The 20864-nt window shown below is 39.6% G+C and overlaps 1 protein-coding gene across 3 annotated transcripts; it reads left to right on the forward strand.

The window, feature by feature from the left end:
- The first annotated feature begins 920 nt into the window (after positions 1-920).
- On the forward strand, positions 921-19625 carry tbcb (tubulin folding cofactor B). 3 transcript variants are annotated; one of them, XM_051724406.1, is made up of 7 exons: positions 921-1061; positions 1253-1434; positions 13922-14065; positions 14871-14967; positions 16747-16932; positions 17824-17896; positions 18028-19625. In XM_051724406.1, the coding sequence occupies exons 2-7, from the start codon at positions 1315-1317 to the stop codon at positions 18140-18142; spliced, it is 735 nt and encodes a 244-aa protein (XP_051580366.1). In that variant the 5' UTR covers positions 921-1061; positions 1253-1314; the 3' UTR covers positions 18143-19625. The 3 variants fall into 3 exon arrangements, with proteins under 3 accessions (XP_051580366.1, XP_051580368.1, XP_051580367.1); XM_051724408.1 differs by having other exon boundaries at positions 18083-19625; XM_051724407.1 differs by having other exon boundaries at positions 922-1061; positions 1248-1434.
- Positions 19626-20864: the final 1239 nt, after the last annotated feature.

Genomic DNA, 20864 nt, shown 5'->3' on the forward strand with positions numbered 1-20864 from the left:
AGCTTTAATAGCTGGTATTTCAAGGACAAAATGACTCCTTGGTGTAATTTGTCAGCACAAGAATTCACCTCAAAGTGTGTGTGCGTGTGTGTGAGTGTGTGTGTGTGTGTGTGTGTGTGTGTGTGTGTGTGTGATTTAAAAACTTTGCATGCTGGATGGACAGGGAGGGTTTTAATGTGAATGAAGAAACGCACACCTGGAAGCAGAAGGACAGAATGAGATGAGGCAGATCTCAGTACCTCCATGTCATCCCTTTGCAAGAATGTAAACTTAGTGTTCAGGAAGGATCAGGTTGTAGTCAGACTGCCACCCCCATCCCACAACCTTCTATCCTCCATAACCCCATCACACTTTGATCTTCTGCTACATGCCTGTGCACACTTGCCTTTCAGCACATCCAGTCATAGTCAAGAGTTTTTTTTTTATGCTGTTTGACTCTCATTCCACAGACACAATATATTTTTGCTAGAGTATTAAATGGTTTAATTCAGTTAGCCTATGTCAAGGTTAAAATTACTGCAAGCTGAGAATGTGTTGCTTTTAGTTTGAGATATTATATCGAATTTAAACAAATCGATATAAATCCAAATGCTTTATGGAGCAAAAGCTGAGGATCCTATGAATGAACTCACGATGTCGTTATACGAATCAGGAGTTTCTAAAACTCTAGCAGCATCGTGTGGAATAATTTCAGTACTGCATGTTTGTGGATTTCTCGTGTAGCTTTGGGAGCGGATCGCTTAAACAAAACAGAGAATGATTGGATAATAAACATTCCACTGAAAAGCCTGAGTAGACAGAGTACCGTTTCACCGCCCAAAACAATAGCAGTAACAGTTTATTATTGGTTCAACTGAAGATCCCGCCCACTTGCCAATTTTCATTGGCTCAAAGGTGAAAGTGGGTGGGCAGAATCTTCCAGAAGAATCAAGTGGCGTGGTCATTCACGGAAGCACTTGTCATAAGTTTTCAGATTTTATCCTCAAAAGCAGAACACGTTTAACTGATAATATCGAAAGGAGCAAATAGTTGACCGAATCGCCTGAAACAAAGAATAACGTGTAAGTCTTGCCACGTGAGTGCATGTAAATACTAATTAGCTACATCAACCGGCATGATAACTAATACTAAACCTTTAATGGAAGCAGTTTTTTTGTCCTTTAAAGCCATTAGATGATAACATAACTGTATAGATTGCTGTATTATGTTGCACAAATACCTAACACAACATTTTATTTCATCCTCAGCGCAGCGAGCGGCCACAACAGCAGCAACATTAGAGTTTGATCAGCCGCTTTGCTTAGTAACGGAAAGATGGACGGGAGCGTGACAGTCATCACCGACCCCACCGTGTCCGTGCGGGTGACCAGTACCCTCAGCTCATTCGAGGTCAACCGGAGATTCAACCGAGGCATCACGATCGCAGAGTTTAAGGTGCGGCTGGGCAGATCATACTTCTGATGTCACCAAAGTTATTCAGTCTATTGTACAGGTGCATCTCAATAAATTAGAATGTCGTGGAAAAGTTCATTTATTTCAGTAATTCAACTCAAATTGTGAAACTTGTGTATTAAATAAATTCAGTGCACACAGACTGAAGTAGTTTAAGTCTTTGGTTCTTTTAATTGTGACGATTTTGGCTCACATTTAACAAAAACCCACCAATTCACTATCTCAAAAAATTAGAATACATCATAAGACCAATAAAAAAAAAACATTTTTAGTGAATTGTTGGCCTTCTGGAAAGTATGTTCATTTACTGTATATGTACTCAATACTTGGTAGGGGCTCCTTTTGCTTTAATTACTGCCTCAATTCGGCGTGGCATGGAGGTGATCAGTTTGTGGCACTGCTGAGGTGGTATGGAAGCCCAGGTTTCTTTGACAGTGGCCTTCAGCTCATCTGCATTTTTTGGTCTCTTGTTTCTCATGTTCCTCTTGACAATACCTCATAGATTCTCTATGGGGTTCAGGTCTGGTGAGTTTGCTGGCCAGTCAAGCACACCAACACCATGGTCATTTAACGTGCTTTTGGCAGTGTGGGCAGGTGCCAAATCCTGCTGGAAAATGAAATCAGCATCTTTAAAAAGCTGGTCAGCAGAAGGAAGCATGAAGTGCTCCAAAATGTCTTGGTAAACGGGTGCAGTGACTTTGGTTTTCAAAAAACACAATGGACCAACACCAGCAGATGACATTGCACCCCAAATCATCACAGACTGTGGAAACTTAACACTGGACTTCAAGCAACTTGGGCTATGAGCTTCTCCACCCTTCCTCCAGACTCTAGGACCTTGGTTTCCAATTGAAATACAAAACTTGCTCTCATCTGAAAAGAGGACTTTGGAACACTGGGCAACAGTCCAGTTCTTCTTCTCCTTAGCCCAGGTAAGACGCCTCTGACGTTGTCTGTGGTTCAGGAATGGCTTAACAAGAGGAATACGACAACTGTAGCCAAATTCCTTGACACGTCTGTGTGTGCTGGCTCTTGATGCCTTGACCCCAGCCTCAGTCCATTCCTTGTGAAGTTCACCCAAATTCTTGAATCGATTTTGCTTGACAATCATAAGGCTGCGGTTCTCTCGGTTGGTTGTGCATCTTTTTCTTCCACACTGTTTCCTTCCACTCAACTTTCTGTTAACATGCTTGGATACAGCACTCTGTGAACAGCCAGCTTCTTTGGCAATGAATGTTTGTGGCTTACCCTCCTTGTGAAGGGTGTCAATGATTGTCTTCTGGACAACTGTCAGATCAGCAGTCTTCCCCATGATTGTGTAGCCTAGTGAACCAAACTGAGAGACCATTTTGAAGGCTCAGGAAACCTTTGCAGGTGTTTTGAGTTGATTAGCTGATTGGCATGTCACCATATTCTAATTTGTTGAGATAGTGAATTGGTGGGTTTTTGTTAAATGTGAGCCAAAATCATCACAATTAAAAGAACCAAAGACTTAAACTACTTAGTCTGTGTGCATTGAATTTATTTAATACACGAGTTTCACAATTTGAGTTGAATTACTGAAATAAATGAACTTTTCCACGACATTCTAATTTATTGAGATGCACCTGTATATAGTAGTAGTACTGCATTATTATCCATGCGTACGGTATTATATTTAATAGATTGATTTCAAGCATCCCGTTAGTCAGTAAATTACTGGGTCTGTAGTTAATACATTAGAAACTTCTCACACTTTCTGAAATTCCCAATTGGAGAATTCAATATAAGGGTAATCAGAACATCTATTTTAGAAACCTCTTTGCTTAAAGATTTTCTGAACCTCTGCATAGCATAACTTATCTGAGCAAATGCCAAAAATAACAAGTTTTGAGCATATTTGCTCAATTCAAGAATGTATTTTGCTGGTCTCAAGCAGATGCACAGCATATCGGTATTATTTGTCACTCGTGGCAATAAACCATGATGATCATAATGCAACTACTGCCATCAGATGGTGTTTCATTTTTAAAACTGTGTTGGGGTGTGTTGCTCCGTAATAATTGCTTTTAATCCCACAATTTTACCATTAACATGCCATCTGCCCTTGGTTAAAAAACATCTTTAATCATGACGCTAAATGAATATTCTGAGTTCAACACAAGTTAAGCTCAGTTAACAGCATTTGTTGCATTATGTTGATTACCACAAAAAATAATATCGACTCGTCCCTTGTTCATTAAAGAAAGGCAGAGGCTATTTGCACTAAGTGCAAATAGTGTTAGATGTTACAGAATAGTGGCATCACTGCAGTATGTTTATTCTGTTTATTTAGAGTCCCACAGACACATTACAGCAGGGGTATTCAGTTAAAGTTTCAAGAGGTCCGGTCTCTACATTTCCATCCCAGCAAAGGTCCGGAGCTTTGAAATGATTTTTTTTTATTTTATTTTATTTTTTTTTAAGTTTTAACTTTCCATGTTGGCAGCAGTAGTAAAAATTAAACAGTCAAAATAGTCTCTTGAAAGCAGAGATGAGGACACTGGCCCAGATACAGGGGTGTGAGGCAGTGTTTCCCAACCTTTTTCCTGCCACGGCACACTTTTTACGAATAGAAAATATCATTGGCACACCACTATCCCACATAACCATTGTCAATAGTTTTCCTTTCAAAAACTTGTCCGTGTTTTCTGTACATCTATGTAGCGTGTTTACTTGTTATGTTTGACATTCGGCTATGCAAAAAACAAGTCACATAGGTACGCTGTATGAGGTCACAAGTGGCAAGAGCGCTAATTGGGTAATGAAAAACAACAAATTTGCTGCTTTTCTAATTTGTAGATTTGTTCTTACAAGTTAGTTCTTGCAATGCCACAGCAAATTACAGGGATGCAAACTCATGAGGGGTAAAAAAAGATTGACTCAAGATGGCGCCAAGTATGGCTGCTGTGTTGCGAGCTCCGACACAACATTGTAGTTTTGTGTTTGTTTTGTTTACAATTCTTATGCTTTTTTGTCTTGGATGTTGTCTGCCTTATTGTCTACGACAGACAAACACTTTTGGACATTGGTTCTGCAATTACACACTGTAAACCGGACTTCAAATTCCTCAATGCTGACCCGCTGTTTATAAACACAGCAGCGGAGCCCTTTGTCTGGGCAGCTCGGCCGCGGAAACGCAGAAGGAAAAGGGGAAATAGAGCCGGTGTTCTCATCAGAGTAAGACATCGCGCAAATCGACCTCCGCTACCCAGTATTCTACTGGCAAATGTTCAGTCTCTGGACAACAAGCTCTGCGAGCTGAGAGCACGGATCTCTTTCCAATGAGAGACGAGGGACTGCTGCATTATCTGCCTTACAGAAACTTAGATGTCTGCTGAGATTCCAGACTCAGACATCGAACCCGCGGGGTTCTCCATGCACCGAGCGAACAGAGCGAAAGACCTCTCAGGTAAAAGCAGAGGTGGTGGTGTATGTTTTATGATCAACAAATCCTGGTGTGATCAGAGGAACGTACATTCTATCAAGTCTTTCTGCTCTCCTGATCTGGAATTTCTCATGCTTCTGTGTCGACCATTCTGGCTACCGAGGTAATTCACAGCGGTCATTATCACAGCTGTGTACATCCCGCCACAAGCCGACACAGACCGGGCACTCAAGGAACTGTATGGGAGTACAAGCAAGCAGGAAACCACTCACCCTGAGGCCGCGTTCATTGTGACTTTGAGACTGTTTTGATCACGCGGACTGGGAGATGTTTTGGTCCGCCTCTGATGACGACATCGAGCTTTACGCTGATAGCGTAACGTGTTTCATCAGAAAGTGCGTAGAGGATGTTGTTCCGACCAAAACAATACGGATCTACCCCAACCAGAAACCTTGCATTAATAGCGATGTTCACGCGGCACTTGATGCGCGGACCTCCGCTTTTAATTCCGGGAACGCGGAGGAGCATAAACAAGCCAGTTATGCCCTCCGCAAAACTATCAGAGCAGCAAAATGCCAGTACAGGAACAAGATTAAAGGACAGTTTAACACCACCAACTCTAGAAGCATGTGGCAGGGAATTAATATCATCACATACTTTAAAGGGAATAAAAACTCCGCCGTGAACACCGCTGCCTCTCTCCCGGATGAGCTAAATATTTTTATGCTCTTTTCGAGGGAAATAACACCGCCCTCGCGGAGAGAGCTCTCGCAGCCGAAGTTACAGAGGTTAGTTCACTCTCTGTCTCTGTAGCTGATGTAACCCGATCCTTCCGACGGGTGAATAGCCGTAAAGCCGCGGGTCCAGATGGCATTCCGGGCTGCGTCATCGGAGCGTGCATGAACCAACTGGCTGGTGTTTTTATGGACATTTTTAACCTTTCTCTCTCCTTGTCTGTGGTCCCCACATGCTTCAAAACGTCCACCATTGTGCCTGTACCAAAGCAATCCAAAATCACTTGCTTAAATGACTGGCGTCCTGTTGCTCTGACCCCCATCATCAGCAAATGCTTTGAGAGGCTAATCAGAGATTACATCTGCTCTGTGCTGCCTCCCTCACCGGACCCATTGCAGTTTGCTTACCGCAACAACTGCTTCACTGATGATGTCATTGCATCTACACTACACACTGCTCTCTCCCACCTGGAAAAAAGGAACACTTATGTGAGAATGCTGTTTGTAGACTACAGCTCAGCATTCAACACCATAATGCCCTCCAAGCTTATTGAGAATCTCTGGGCTTAAACAGCTCGCTGTGCAGCTGGATCCTGGACTTCCTGTCAAGCAGACGCCAGGTGGTTAATAACCTCTCCTCATCACTGACCCTCAACACTGGAACCCCACAGGGCTGTGTTCTCAGCCCACTCCTGTATTCCCTATACACACATGACTGTGTGGCAACACAGCTCCAATGCCATCAAGTTTGCTGATGATACGACATTGGTAGGTCTGATCACTGACAATGATGAAACAGCCTACAGAGAGGAGGTGCACACTCTGACACGCTGGTGTCAGGAGTACAACCTCTCCCTCAACGTCAGCAAGACAAAGGAGCTTGTGGTGGACTTCAGGAGAAGAGAAAGAGAACACAGCCCCATCAGTTCCTCGGTGTCCACATCACTGAGGAGCTCACATGATCTGTCCACACTGAGGCCGTTGTGAAGAAGGCTCATCAGCGCCTCTTCTTCCCGAGACGGCTGAGGAAGTTGGAATGAACCGCCACATCCTCACACGGTTCTACACCAGCACTGTAGAAAGCATCCTGACTGGCTGCATCTCCGCTTTGTACGGCAATAGCACCGCCCACAAACGCAAAGCCCTGCAAAGGGTGGTGTGAACTGCCAGTCACATCATCGGAGGTGAGCTTCCCTCCCTCCAGGACATATATACCATTCGGTGTGTGAAAAAAGCTCGGAGGATCATCAGAGACTCCAGCCACCCAAGCCATGGGCTGCTCTCACTGCTACCATCAGGCAGGCGGTATCGCAGCATCAGGACCCGCACCAGCCGACTTCATGACAGCTTCTTCCCCCAAGCAATCAGACTTTTGAACTCTTGATCTCTCATGATCAATATACAGTTGTGCTCAAAAATTTGCATACCCTGGCAGAAATTGTGAAATTTTGGCATTTTTTTTTGCATGATCAATCATATTTTCAAAATCACTGTCTTTTATTTAAGGATAGTGATCATATGAAGCCATTTATTATTATCACATAGTTGTTTGGCTCCTTTTTAAATCATAATGATAACAGAAATCACCCAAATGGCCCTGATCAAAAGTTTACATACCCTTGAATGTTTGGCCTTGTTACAGACACACAAGGTGACACACACAGGTTTAAATGGCAATTAAAGATTAATTTCCCACACCTGTGGCTTTTTAAATTGCAATTAGTGTCTGTGTATAAATAGTCAATGAGTTTGTTAGCTCTCACGTGGATGCACTGAGCAGGCTAGATACTGAGCCATGGGGAGCAGAAAAGAACTGTCAAAAGACCTGCGTAACAAGGTAATGGAACTTTATAAAGATGGATATAAAAAGATATCCAAAGCCTTGAAAATGCCAGTCAGTACTGTTCAATCACTTATTAAGAAGTGGAAAATTCTGGGATCTCTTGATACCAAGCCAAGGTCAGGTAGACCAAGAAAGATTTCAGCCACAACTGCCAGAAGAATTGTTCAGGATACAAAGAAAAACCCACAGGTAACCTCAGGAGAAATACAGGCTGCTCTTGAAAAAGACGGTGTGGTTGTTTCAAGGAGCTCAATACGATGATGCTTGAACAAAAATGAGCTGCATGGGCGAGTTGCCAGAAAGAAACCAATGCCACAAAAAAGCCCAGTTACAATATGCCCGACAACACCTTGACACGCCTCACAGCTTCTGGCACACTGTAATTTGGAGTGACGAGACCAAAATAGAGCTTTAATAAAATAGAGGGGTCAACAAGTATTGTGCTCCTTGAAGCAACTATTAGCTATTTTAGTGATTCAAGTATATCAAATTAACTGCACAGTTGTGCAGAATTAGCTGCAAAAATAAAGAGTATTTTGATGAGACATGCTTCTGTTTCACAAATGTGTTCAATTTTATTAACTGATTAGTTCAGTGACCCCCTTCTGGAGATGTCACTAGGCAACAAATGAGCGTCTTATGTGCTATGAGCGAGTCAGTGAATCATTTTGAGTCGTTCATGACTGAAATCTACCAAGAGACTTTATAGTGTTTAAACATTAAAAGAACAAAGCAGATCAATAATGTCCTTAGCTTCTAATTCATAAAAATTTGCATGACTGTGAATCTACTGACTTCAATAGAATGTTTAAGAATTATAAACAGAAAGCAGATCTACGGTATCATTTTCCTACGGTATTTAAACAGCTGAGCATGACTTATCAGAAAAGACCACAATAATAGACAAATAATAATAATTTTGAGTTTCAATAATGTTCTTTCCTCATTGTAAAGCGCATTTTACATGAGTTGAGTCGAGGCGTCAACGCTTCGTTCAATGCCATCGTCAAGAGCCGCATTGCCCTCCACATGACGAGTTGCTGAAAGAGTCATGGAGGGGCGATTTTACGAGTTTGCCATGATAGAAAGCGGGAGATGTGCACAATAAACATTGAAAACATGTATTTGGAAAAGAGAAAAAAAAACTGGCAGTTTCTTTTATAGCAGAAAGTAATAAAAGAACTCGTTTGTTTAGATCTAAGCGTTTTCTTGATGAATTTAAATCAGTTCAATAACTGGGGTCTCTGATATTCGGAAACGATAAGGTAATATTTAATTAAAAAATTATGAGACATTCAATATCTCCACAAATTTGGACAGTTTTTAAATATTTCTTGTTGCTTAGTACTCTCAATGACATTATTTGTGAAGCAAAAACGTGTATGAAAACACTTTTTAGTGTAAAGTGGCGTCATTTCGCTGACGCGAGTCATGTGATAGACCCTTAACGCATAAATATCAGTCACTTTTGCACATTAATCGTAGTTCTTCACTATCACAAAAGTGTCTGATTATGGTTTCAAACTGGCGAATTTCATCGAAAGGTGAATTTCATGCATTTATATATTTTGCGGAATTTGATAATTTTCCACGGCACACCTGACAGTCTTTCACGGCACACTAGTGTGCTGCGGCACAGTGGTTGGGAAACACTGCTATAGTAAAACCATGGTTAATTTTACCTGGATCAAACCTTTCTTTCAACTCCCTGACCTTCACAATGAAATCACTGCAAGGAAATCAACCTATATTCATTTTGATTTATTATTATAAGTAGTTCAAAAGGAAATATTAATAGTGGAAACAGGATTGGAAAAAGTGCGACAAAAGGCGGATTAGAAGCCAGGTTGTCCACACGAAATGAAGCATTTCCACACTGTTGTTACCCACTACTCCATTACGGTGACACAGAGCACAGTTTGTCTTCAATTGCTATGTTTCTAAAAAAAAAAAACCTCATTCACACTGTCTTAGGTCAGTTAGGATCACTATTTTAAGAATGTGAAATGTCAGAATAATAGTAGAGTGATTTATTTCAGCTTTGATTTCTTTCATCACATTCCAAGTGGGTCAGAAGTTTACATAGACTTTAGTATTTGGACATAGATGTTAGTATTTGGTAGCATTGCCTTTAAATTGTTTAACTTTGGTCAAACGTTTTGGGTAGCCTTCCACAAGCTTCTCACAATAAGTTGCTGGAATTTTGGCCCATTCCTCCAGACAGAACTGGTGTAACGGAGTCAGGTTTGTAGGCCTCCTTGCTCGCACACGCTTTTTCATTTCTGCCCACAAATTTTCTATCGGATTAAGGTCAGGGCTTTGAGATGGCCACTCCAATACCTTGACTTTGATGTCCTTAAGCCATTTTGCCACAACGTGGGATGTGCTTGGGGTCATTGTCCATTTAGAAGACCCATTTGCGACCAAGCTTTAACTTCCTGGCTGATGTCTTGAGATGTTGCTTCAATATATCCACATTTTCCTTCCTCATGATGCCATCGATTTTGTGAAGTGCACCAGTCCCTCCTGCAGCAAAGCACCCACACAGCATGAGGCTGCAACCCCCATGCTTCACGGCTGGGATGGTGTTCTTCGGCATGAAAGCCTCACCCTTTTTCCTTCAAACATAACGATGGTCATTATGGCCAAAGAGTTTCTTTTTTGTTTCATCAGACCAGAGGACATTTCTCCAAAAAGTAAGATCTTTGTCCCCATGTGCACTTTCAAACTGTAGTCTAGCTTTTTTATGGCAGTTTTGGAGCAGTGGCTTCTTCCTTGCTGAGCAGCCTTTCAGGTTATTTTGAAATAGGACTCGTTTTACTGTGAATATAAATAGTTGTCTACCTGTTTCCTCCAGCATCTTCACAAGGTCTTTTGCTGTTGTTCTGGGATTGATTTGCACTTTTCACACCAAACTATGTTCATCTCTAGGAGACAAAATGTGCCTCCTTCCTCAGCGGTATGATGGCTGTGTGGTCCCATGGTGTTTATACTTGCATACTATTGTTTGTACAGATGAACGTGGTACCTTCAGGCATTTGAAAATTGCTCCCAAGGATGGACCAGACTCATTGAGGTCCACAATTTTTTTTCTGAGGTCTTGGCTGATTTCTTTTGATTTTTCCATGATGTCAAGCAAAGAGGCACTGAGTTTGAAGGTAGGTCTTAAAATTAGAACCCGACCGATATGGGATTTGAGAGCGATACCGATTTTAGAGAGGGAAAATTCAATGATTACCGATATGGTGGCTGATATAGATAATTTTTGAGCTGGAATGAAAACAGACCTTTTCTATGTGGATTTTGCACTGATATGACTATGCAAAGGTACTCAGAAGGTTGCTTTCTTAAATATTTTTATCAAAGAATATTTGACATTATTATTATACATTGTCAACAAATTCTAGAAATGAACACTGAGAAAATAAAGAATAAATAAAAATACAATAAATAGCTTAATAAACGTAAGTACTGTTTAGTATCAGTCAAATGCTGACTATTTTAATACTGCCGAGACAAGAGATAAACAGTGGCAGCGGTGTTACACTGTATTCTGCTATGCAAGTTCAGGGGAAACTTTCAACGGTGGAAAACCAGACTTTTAAATATTACATTTTGTAAATGCAACGACAGGAATTGTTCGGTTGAAGGGGGTACCAAACAGTGAATGCTGAACAAAACAGTTTGGTGAATACACGTTTACTCATTAGCTTCCACTCAGCTGACAACAATGAAAGTAGCTTCGTGGTTAGCTGGTTAGCTATAAGCTCGTTGTCACGGAGAGTAAAAGATGGACCAGCATTGCGTCTCACCAACTAGGTAATAATATAGCGTGAAATCAACACTCAACTGACACAATCCACCACCGCACCGTTGTCTGCTGAGCTGCAAAAAGATGCTCTGATGCAATCTGTTACATTACTTACTGCACTGACAAACTATAGCTGGCTAACATAGCAAACAATAGCAAAGATAAACATGAGTGACATGGTTGTCAGGGACAGGGTTAACGTTATTGTTTATTAACTTTCCAGTATGTATTTCACAAACTAGTTAGCAACTTACCGTGAAGAGACTGCTCAACTCCGCCCTGTCTGCAGAGCCACCGTCAGCTCAGAGTCAGCGCTGTAAACAATGGAGTCGGAGCACGCTCTGCTGGACAAACTACGCTATGACACCAATTCTAAAGCATTGTTTTCTGCATTATATGTTCTGAAAAAAAGTTTTCATATCGGCGCATATCGGTAAACATATACGCCGATACGATAAATCGGTGAAAGGCTAATATCGGCCGACTGATATATCCGTCGGGTACTACTTAAAATACATCCACAGGTACACCTCCAATTGACTCCAATTAGCCTATCAGAAGCTAAATTAGAATTGACATCATTTTCTGGAATTTTCCAAGCTGCTTAAAGGCACAGTTAACTCAGTTTATGTAAACTTCTGACCCACTGGAATTATGATAGTCAATTAAAAGTGAAACATGAGATGTCCTAAACGACTTGCCAAAACTATAGTTTGCTAGTATGAAATCTGTGGCGTGGTTAAAACAATTTGTTTTAATGACTTCAACCTAAGTGTATGTAAACTTTTGACTGTACAAAAAGTAGACCTAACTGCTGAAAAAAAAAAAAAAAAAAAAAAAAATCAATAAAATGCAAAATCTTGCAAATCTCATACAGGGACCAGGGAGATACTCACTCACCATCCGCGCAGACGATTAAATTAACTGTCAGTTTAGTTTTTGCCATACACAATATATTTGTTTTCAAATTGATGAAGAGTGGGCTTCTCGAGAGAAAATACGTGGTTATCAGTAAACACAAGACGCTGTACATTAGACGTCACATCGTAATGTCTTTACAGTTGTCCAGGGATGCGTGTGAATGCGAGCACAGATTATGGAAAGCTCTTGCAGTGTGAATGAACAAATTTTGCAGTCCCAGAACAGTTGCCTGAACAACTTTACCCGGGATTAATTCAGGGATCTCTGTGTGAAAGAGGCTCTAGACAATTGGAGTGTAAATAGCCGCACTGTGTGGCAGGTGCTATTTACTCAGTGCAAATAGTCTCTCTGTTAAAAACAAAAGACACTTACAATGAAAGTTGAAAGTAGGGATGTGCTGAACGACGAATTTCACTGACGTTTAAATGGAAATTTTGAAGTCAACTAGTCTAAAAAGAAACCAACCTTCAGAAAACAATATAAAATTTATGCGACCCATTTAAAATACTTAATCTATTCCAAATCCGACGCTAAATTCCACTGAAAAGGGGCATTTATCTGCGACGTGCTCGCTTTGCATTATGATCATTGTACGTTAAATATAGAACATGACACGCATTCACTGAATTAACATTAGCGAATATTTAACAGACATATTTATTGAAAACAGTTGATTGAATAGTGCAGGACCAATAGAGCAACTCAGCCTGTTCTAAACGGAATTCACCAAGTAAAAGTTACTTAACATATTAAAATAGTCAGGACATTGTTGAAAATAATTAACAGGTAGACTAAGCCAAATCTACAAAAGAAAAAATATGCACTGAAAAGCTGCGCGTATTTCACGACGTGCAATCGTGCATTAGCCATTGATCTAATATGACCGTTGTTCGTTAAAAAACGTTAACCAATAACAGTTACGATGTAAAAAAAAAAAAAGAAAAAAAAAGTAGCCAGACAAAATAGGCCTTTGATGTAGCCTACAATAAACCTAATGTATTCTAAACATGACGTGCACACAGAATAAAAGATAGTTTAACCCGTTAAGCAGTCAGCACCTCACTGAAAATAAACAGTTATTTTCTAGTACTAAAAAGCATACATTTTTTGATGAGCAAAATTAACACAACAACATGGTCTGGTGAATGACGGGACTTGACTCACCTAAGGCTGCTATCCTGTGCTTGAAAAAGCCTGCACAGTGGAAAAATAACATACAAGCATGCGCAGATGTAAAGAAGACTCAAATGGGAAAACATCAATAGGGACTTTAAAACGTTTGGAAATCCGATTCTTGCACCACCACCGAAGTGATTTCATAACTACTTTGCCGAGTTTGCTTGACTAGCAAATGGACATTTTCCTGCGTGCGCCGCGAGTGAGAGGGAAGAAGCACATGCAGCCTGAGGTGAAATGAAACTTTGTATCTGCTCCAGATATCCTCTTTTTAAAATAATATTTGAATTATTAATTCTATTTAAAATATAACATTAATATGATATGAAGTAATTAAAGCGCAGCCTCTGTAAAAATATAAAGCCAAATGTAAATGTTGATCAGTTTAATGGGGGGATTAACTGACTAGTAATTCCAGTGTCAACTAGCAGCATCGGAACCGTTTAGTCGACTAGTCTCGCACATCCCTAGTCAAAACAGTGTTTTGTGGAAATCAACATTATGCCACAAATGCTGTTAATTTAGCCTAACTTGTATTGAACCTGGATAATTCCTTTTAACATCTATTACTTTCACAGGGTAAACTGGAGATGATTGTGGGTACCCCAGCTGCTTGTATGGATCTTGAGCTCTTCAGCACATCAAATAAGTTCTTACAGAAGCTAATGGACAATGAAGCCCTTCTCGGTTTCTACCCTGTGGAGGATGACTGCAGAATACACGTGAGTATCGCATCCTTTCTGACACCCCATCTACACTGTCAGTAAACAGTGGAGCAAAACTAGAATGTTCCCATTATAAAGCATTCCTTGAAGCTTCTAGTTCTGTTGCATCGCATCTCTCGCATGCAGTGTAGATGGGATGTGAGATTAACAGTTCAAATCTATGTTGTAAACTCACTGAGCACTTTATTAGGAACACTATGGTCCTAATAAAGTGCCAGATGTGGTCTTTTGCTGTTGTTGCCCATTCACCTCATGGTTTGACATGTTGTGCATTCTGAGATGCTATTCTGCTCACTACAGTTGTACAGAGTGGTTATCTGAGTTACCGTAGACTTTCTGTCAGCCCGAAACAGTCTGGCCATTCTCCGTTGACCTCTTTCATCAACAAGTTGTTTCTGTTTACACCATTTTTTTTCTGGCACCATTCTGAGTAAACTTGGACAATCCCAAGAGATCAGCAGTTACAGAAATACTCTGTACAATACAAACCAGCCCGCCTAGCACCAACAATTATTCCATGGTCGAAATCACTTGGATCACATTTTTTTACCCATTCTTATGGTTGATGTGAACATTAACTGAAGCTCCTGAACCGTATCTGCATGATGTTATGCACTGCTCTGCTGCCACACAATTGGCTGATTAGATAATTGCATGAATAAGTAGGTGTACAGGTGTTCCTAATAAAGTGTTCAGTTAATGTATGTTATTAAAACATTTTGATGTCATTAATGATTTGATTAATATGGGATGCCTATACTATAACATTTGTGTTAACTGATAGTGACAATTTTGTGTGCAGGTGACGGACCGCAGTGGGACTCGGAGTGGGGAGTTCACTGATTTGTCCAAGGTGGAGAAATTTGAGATTTCTGATGATGCCTATGAAAAAAGGACAGGTAAATTACATGCATCATCAAAACTTCTCTATACATCTTGATAGCTGTACAATTATGTATGAACTCACTTGCGTGCAAATGTGATTAGTGTGTTGTTGCAGTGACTGGGAGTTGCTTCAGCATTTAAAATCCAGTAACACAATACAGTAAGCTAGCCGGAATTTATGAGATTTTTTTTGGCCTGTGTTTGCGGTCTATTTAAAATTGAACATTAACCCTTTAAGCTCAGATGGGCCACGAGAAAAAAATAAAATAAATAAATATGAATTACTAATGTCTTGACCAACACAAAGTTGGTATTGTTTTAAAGCTAAGAAGCTGTACTTTACAATGCATGTAGGCATAATGACCAAAACTGAACAAGTGCTTTGAAATTTGCAGACAAATCAGAAGTATTCAATTCATTTATTTATAATTTTGCACTGCACGTATTATTGTAATCGGTAAAAACATCAAACTGATCGAGTAGCCATGTGTCATATGTTGTTGGAAAGCTCAAAAAGAGTTGAATACAATCAGACAATTCTTTTTTTACTCGCAGACAAAAAGTATATGTCTTTGACGTACATGTTACATGTAAACAGGTGTTGCTTATGTGTCGTGTTTTTGCTTACAACTTCACGAAAACGGAACATAAAATATCACATACCATTACATGGAGGAGGTAATTATCTTTAAAACGAGCCCACACACAACATAATCGGATGCATAGAGCAATAGATAATCCACACGAAGTCCAATGTGTACACGGCACATAATGTGCTAACTGGTAAAAACACAAGTTTTCCTGAATTAGATGACTTTATCGGAAATTATGTAGTACGTCGTACAGCATCATGGAACGCTAAATCAATGTATTAGAATTCAGATCGCGAAGGGGGCCTGTGTAGCTCAGTGAGTATTGATGCTGACTACCACCCCTGGAGTCGTGAGTTCGGATCCAGGGTGTGCTGAGTGACTCCAGCCAGGTCTCCTAAACAACCAAATTGGCCCGGTTGTTAGGGAGGATAGAGTCACATGGTGTAACCTCCTTGTGGTCACGATTAGTGGTTCCTGCTCTTGTGCGTGGATCGCGGAGTTTAGCATGAGCCTCCACATGTGGAGTCTCCGGTGTCATGCACAGGGAGCCACGTGATGAAATGCGCGGACTGACGGTCTCAGAAGCGGAGGCAACTGAGACTTGTCCTCTGCCACCCAGATTGAGGTGAGTAACCGCGCCACCACAAGGACCTACTAAATTAGTGGGAACTGGGCATTCCAACATTGGGAGAAAAGGGGATAAAAAAAAAGAAAAGAAAAAGAGAGGGGAAAAAAAGAATTCAGATCACTGCATCCAGAGGTGGAAGTCATCCAAATATGGTAAGAGAGGATCGTTCACTAAGTACATGACACAGACTCAATGATAGCTCAAATGACACAGAATGGAATTGAATGAGATCTCGTTACTCATGCCTGCATGCTTTAGAGAGAGAGAATACCTTTTATTCATTGTTGTATTTGCAAGTGTAATTAGTTTTATTTGTTTGGAGATGTTTTTAGTCAAAGCTACCTTATTTTACACCCTGAGATATATAATGTCAAAATGATACCAAACAATTCACACTTCTTGTTTTTCTGTTGAGTTATAAGCCTTTAATTTTGTGTATGCCACTGTAATAGGAAATCTTTACAAATCCCTTCAGAGCTAAAAGGGTTAAGTAATGTCTTTCCTCTTTATTAGTTATTGAAATTTTTTGTAGAGAATAGATTTAAGTTAGATTCAGTTTTCACTTTTTTTAGATTCAGTGCGAAACTTCAAGAAGAATATGAAGTTTGGTAAATTTAATGAGGAAAACAGGGCCAAGGAAGAAGAGGCTCTTGCTAAGAAAGAAGAGGAAGAGAAGGCAGCCACTGCAGCTATTGCTGTTGGTAACCGCTGTAAAGTTGCTGGGCAACCCACTAAGATTGGCACTGTTATGTTTGTGGGTAAGCTAACAGACATTTTCTTATCACACCTCTAGATTAAGGCTTCTTTTGTGTGGTTTGACTGATTTAATCACATGTACTGCTTTGATTCATCGCATAGATTGTATCAGATAGATGTTTGTGTATTCATAATAAAGCCAAAAATCTTAAAGGGATATTTCACCCAAAAATGAAAATTATCTTGTCATTTACACACTCCCATGCCATCCCAGATGTGTATGACTTTCTTTCTTCTGCTGATCTCAAACAAAGATTTTAAGAATTTATCAGCTCTGTAGGTCCTGTCAATGCAAGCGAATGGTAATCAGACCTTTCAAGCTCCAAAAATTACATAAAGGCAGCATTAAAGTAATCCATATGGCTCCAGTGGTTTAATCCATGTCTTCTCTAGCAATGCAATCGCTGTGGGTGAGAAATTTATCAATGTTAAAAAAAATTTTTACTGTAAAACTTAACTTTCACTTTTACTTTCAGAATGTGAAAGTGGAGATTTAATGTAAAAAAAGGACTTAAATATTGATCTGTTCCTCACCCAGACTTGTCATATTGCTTCTAAAGACAGATTTAACCACTGGAGTCATATGGATTACTTTTATGCTGCCTTTGTGATTTTTGGAATTCCAAAGATCTGGTCTCCATTCACTTGCATTTTATGGTCCTACAAAGCTAAAATATTCTTCTAAAAGTGAAAGTCATACACATCTGGGATGGCACAAAGGTGAGTAAATGATGAGAGATTTTTCATTTTTGGGTGCACTATCACTTTAAATTGAACTGCTATTGATTTTTATATTTAAATTGTGAGAGATGTTTGTAAAGGTAGTTTAGGCAACAATTTACTGTAAAGTCCTTGGTCTCTGTAATTTATTGCATTGTTTTCCTTGTTTGCAGGTATGACAGATTTCAAGCCAGGCCACTGGGTAGGTGTGAAATACGATGAGCCACTTGGGAAGAATGATGGCAGGTTAGTGCACGCACCAATTTTTATGCTTCTGAGTATGACCAGCATCTCTCAAATGACTAATGTGACCCTTACATGAACCTTTCAAGAAAGTCTAACTAATGCTCCATGGTCAACTATTTGTCTTGATTTAGTGTGAATGGGAAACGGTACTTTGAGTGTGAGCCAAAATATGGTGCCTTTGTTAAGCCTCTCTCAGTGACTGTGGGTGATTTCCCTGAGGAGGACTATGGTTTGGACGAGATGTAAGGCTCACCTGATAAGCAGTCAAAAGCATCAGAAGAAAGAAGTTTGACTCCGTGCAGCGAGACGTTGTTGCAGTAGTTGAAGGTTTTCTGTCGTCAACGCAGATCATTTTGTTTTATGCTGGTCTGAAAGAGATCAGAAGGATTGCATTTTAAGATGTACTATCAGAGAAATACCTTTAATTTACTGCAGTCAAACACAAGTAATGATCTTTAATAACATCTCTGCCCTGGCAACTTGAAGTTACCAATATGGTAAGTGTGAAAAACATTGGTCGAGATCAGATTAAGGGATTAGGCAAGATAGGCAGAAAAGAATTTAACTCTTAGAAGCATTCGCTTGCATGTTGATTGTTCATTATTGAATTCCAAAGTTCTGCATCTAATTTCACCCCAGACAGAATCATTTTACTTCAGACTAACAAACCACAAACACAATTTTTTTTTTTTTTTTTTTTTTGCAAGGTCTGTACAAACTGCATTGTATAAATGTCTGTTGTACCATTAATTCCTCCAGTTGACTTTTTCGTCCTTATCCATCAATATGATTGTGTTTAGGGTCTCAATCCCTTTTTCGGCTAGGCACTTTTGCAATTAGCTCACTAATGAGTCAATCCTGTGGCCTTAGTTTTCCCATGGTTCTTCATTTTCAGTGTGAATCCTTATAATTACAGAAATGTATCATTTTTAAGCACGTTTTGCAGGTGAAAATGGGCATGCAAGCATTTTTATGCATGTCAGCTTCACGTTTAACAGAAATTGATCTGGTACTATAAGGCCAAGCGTTTCATAGAATTCTGTGTTGCATTTAATAAAATCTCTATATTTCAAATACATCCATGTGCCAACTTTGGACATCCTGCAGACACATGCCCAAGTTATCTGTCTTATGCAAATGCTTTAATATGGAGTATGGAAAACCGTCCATGCTGCGCTGAAAGACACGGATTCTAGTAAACATTAACAGCTCACAGATATTTACGATTATCATAAACATTTGTTTTGCTACATAACGCAGAAGTTGGTTGTTTTCATATGAATATCATGTTTGTTTTTCAATGGCTGCACTACTGTGGAAAAGTAGAAATGTTTGACATTAGACCAGACACAAACGTTGATGATTGAGATGAATACTCTAGATTAGAAAACAGACAGTTTGCATTTGTTTCTCTACAAACATGCATTGAGTGTTACTTGTGCCGGCTACAATGCAGCTTTCCCCAGCACAAATGTGAAAAACACAAATTGTGTTTTTGACATTGATGTGTTTATTAACATTCAAACCATTGTGTAATGTTTTAAATTATATGTTGTCCTTTATCACACTTAAGTTCCGTATAATTTAATTTATCATTTATAAAATATATGTGGTAACCAGATTTCTGGATTAATTGAACATGTGAGTGCACTTTTGTAATGAAGATGACCCCCCCCCCCCCCCCCAGATTGTAATGGCTTTGCAAAAATAAAGACAAAGTGAAAAATAAGATTTTAAAACAAGGGTTTCTTTCTTGCTTGCATTAGAAAAAAATCACAAATTCACAAAAAATGTTATTTGCCAGGCACAGGAGGCAACAGTACATCAGTGCAGATGACTCAAAGTGTGAAGAACATGATGAGGAAAGACAACTGGGCTTTTAAATTAACTGGAGTCAGTGGCAGATAACAGGTTGTTACAGCATCCTCTGCACAACAGCGTTTCTTAGAGCACATTGCTCTTGGAAGTGAACTTAAATCTTTCCTGCCCACTTTGATCAGAATTTATAATGCCGCCTCTACCGTTGAGCCTGTAGTACAGAAAGCATGAATTGTTGTAATTGTTTCTCATCTTTTTCCTGCACATATAGTCTGTCCAATAGCAGCTTACTACAACCTTGTGAAAATACAATTTTGTTGATTTTTCTATGAATTTTTTTTCTAAAATAATTGAATACTGTACTCGTATCGTAAGGCATACTGTAATAACTTCTTTCACAACCTTTGGAATGTTTAAATAATTGTTTAATTTTTATGAATTTATAAAAGAATTGCTTACTGTACTCATAAGGCATACTGTAATAATCTATCTGTATTAAGCCAGCCTGTCCAATAGCAGCAGACTAAAACCTTTGGAATTGAAAATAACACTTCCAACAATTTTTTTATATATTTTTGTAAAATAATTGATTATTGTACTCATATCATGGGTAATATGCCCATATCGCCCATGCCTAAATCCGCCACTGTTACCCAGCTTCGATAAAACAGCTCGGAGTCATTCTCCAGTCATGGTTGGAGTTCTGGAGTGAGGGACTGTCGTTCATTCGTCATGACAATGAACAGCTACTTGTGTTTAATCCTCATTAACACCTGTCTTATATTGTCGTCGGGTAAGTACTTTGTTTCTCAGTTGTTTATTTATCTTATAAAACTCTTGATACCTCGCTATTTAACGGAACTTGAGAAGGCTTCCATTGTGCATACGTGTACACAGATTTTTGGTACATCGCTGCTGTCTCAAAACCTAGCGAGCTCCCTACCCAGACAGCATTTTTGGAATGTTTCGAACGCACTATGTCGCCCAAATTTAGGCAGCTCACTTGGTTTGTGGACTGGACTGTGAATCAGCAACTTATTTAAGAGATCTGAATTGAATTACTAGCATTAGTGTTAGATGTAGTGTTAGAATATTATGAAATACCTTAATTGTTGCTTTGAAACTGTTTGTTAGACACCCTGATACCCTT

The sequence above is a fragment of the Myxocyprinus asiaticus genome, chromosome 18 (assembly GCF_019703515.2).
Source record: "Myxocyprinus asiaticus isolate MX2 ecotype Aquarium Trade chromosome 18, UBuf_Myxa_2, whole genome shotgun sequence".
In the NCBI taxonomy this organism is placed as follows: Eukaryota; Metazoa; Chordata; class Actinopteri; order Cypriniformes; family Catostomidae; genus Myxocyprinus; species Myxocyprinus asiaticus.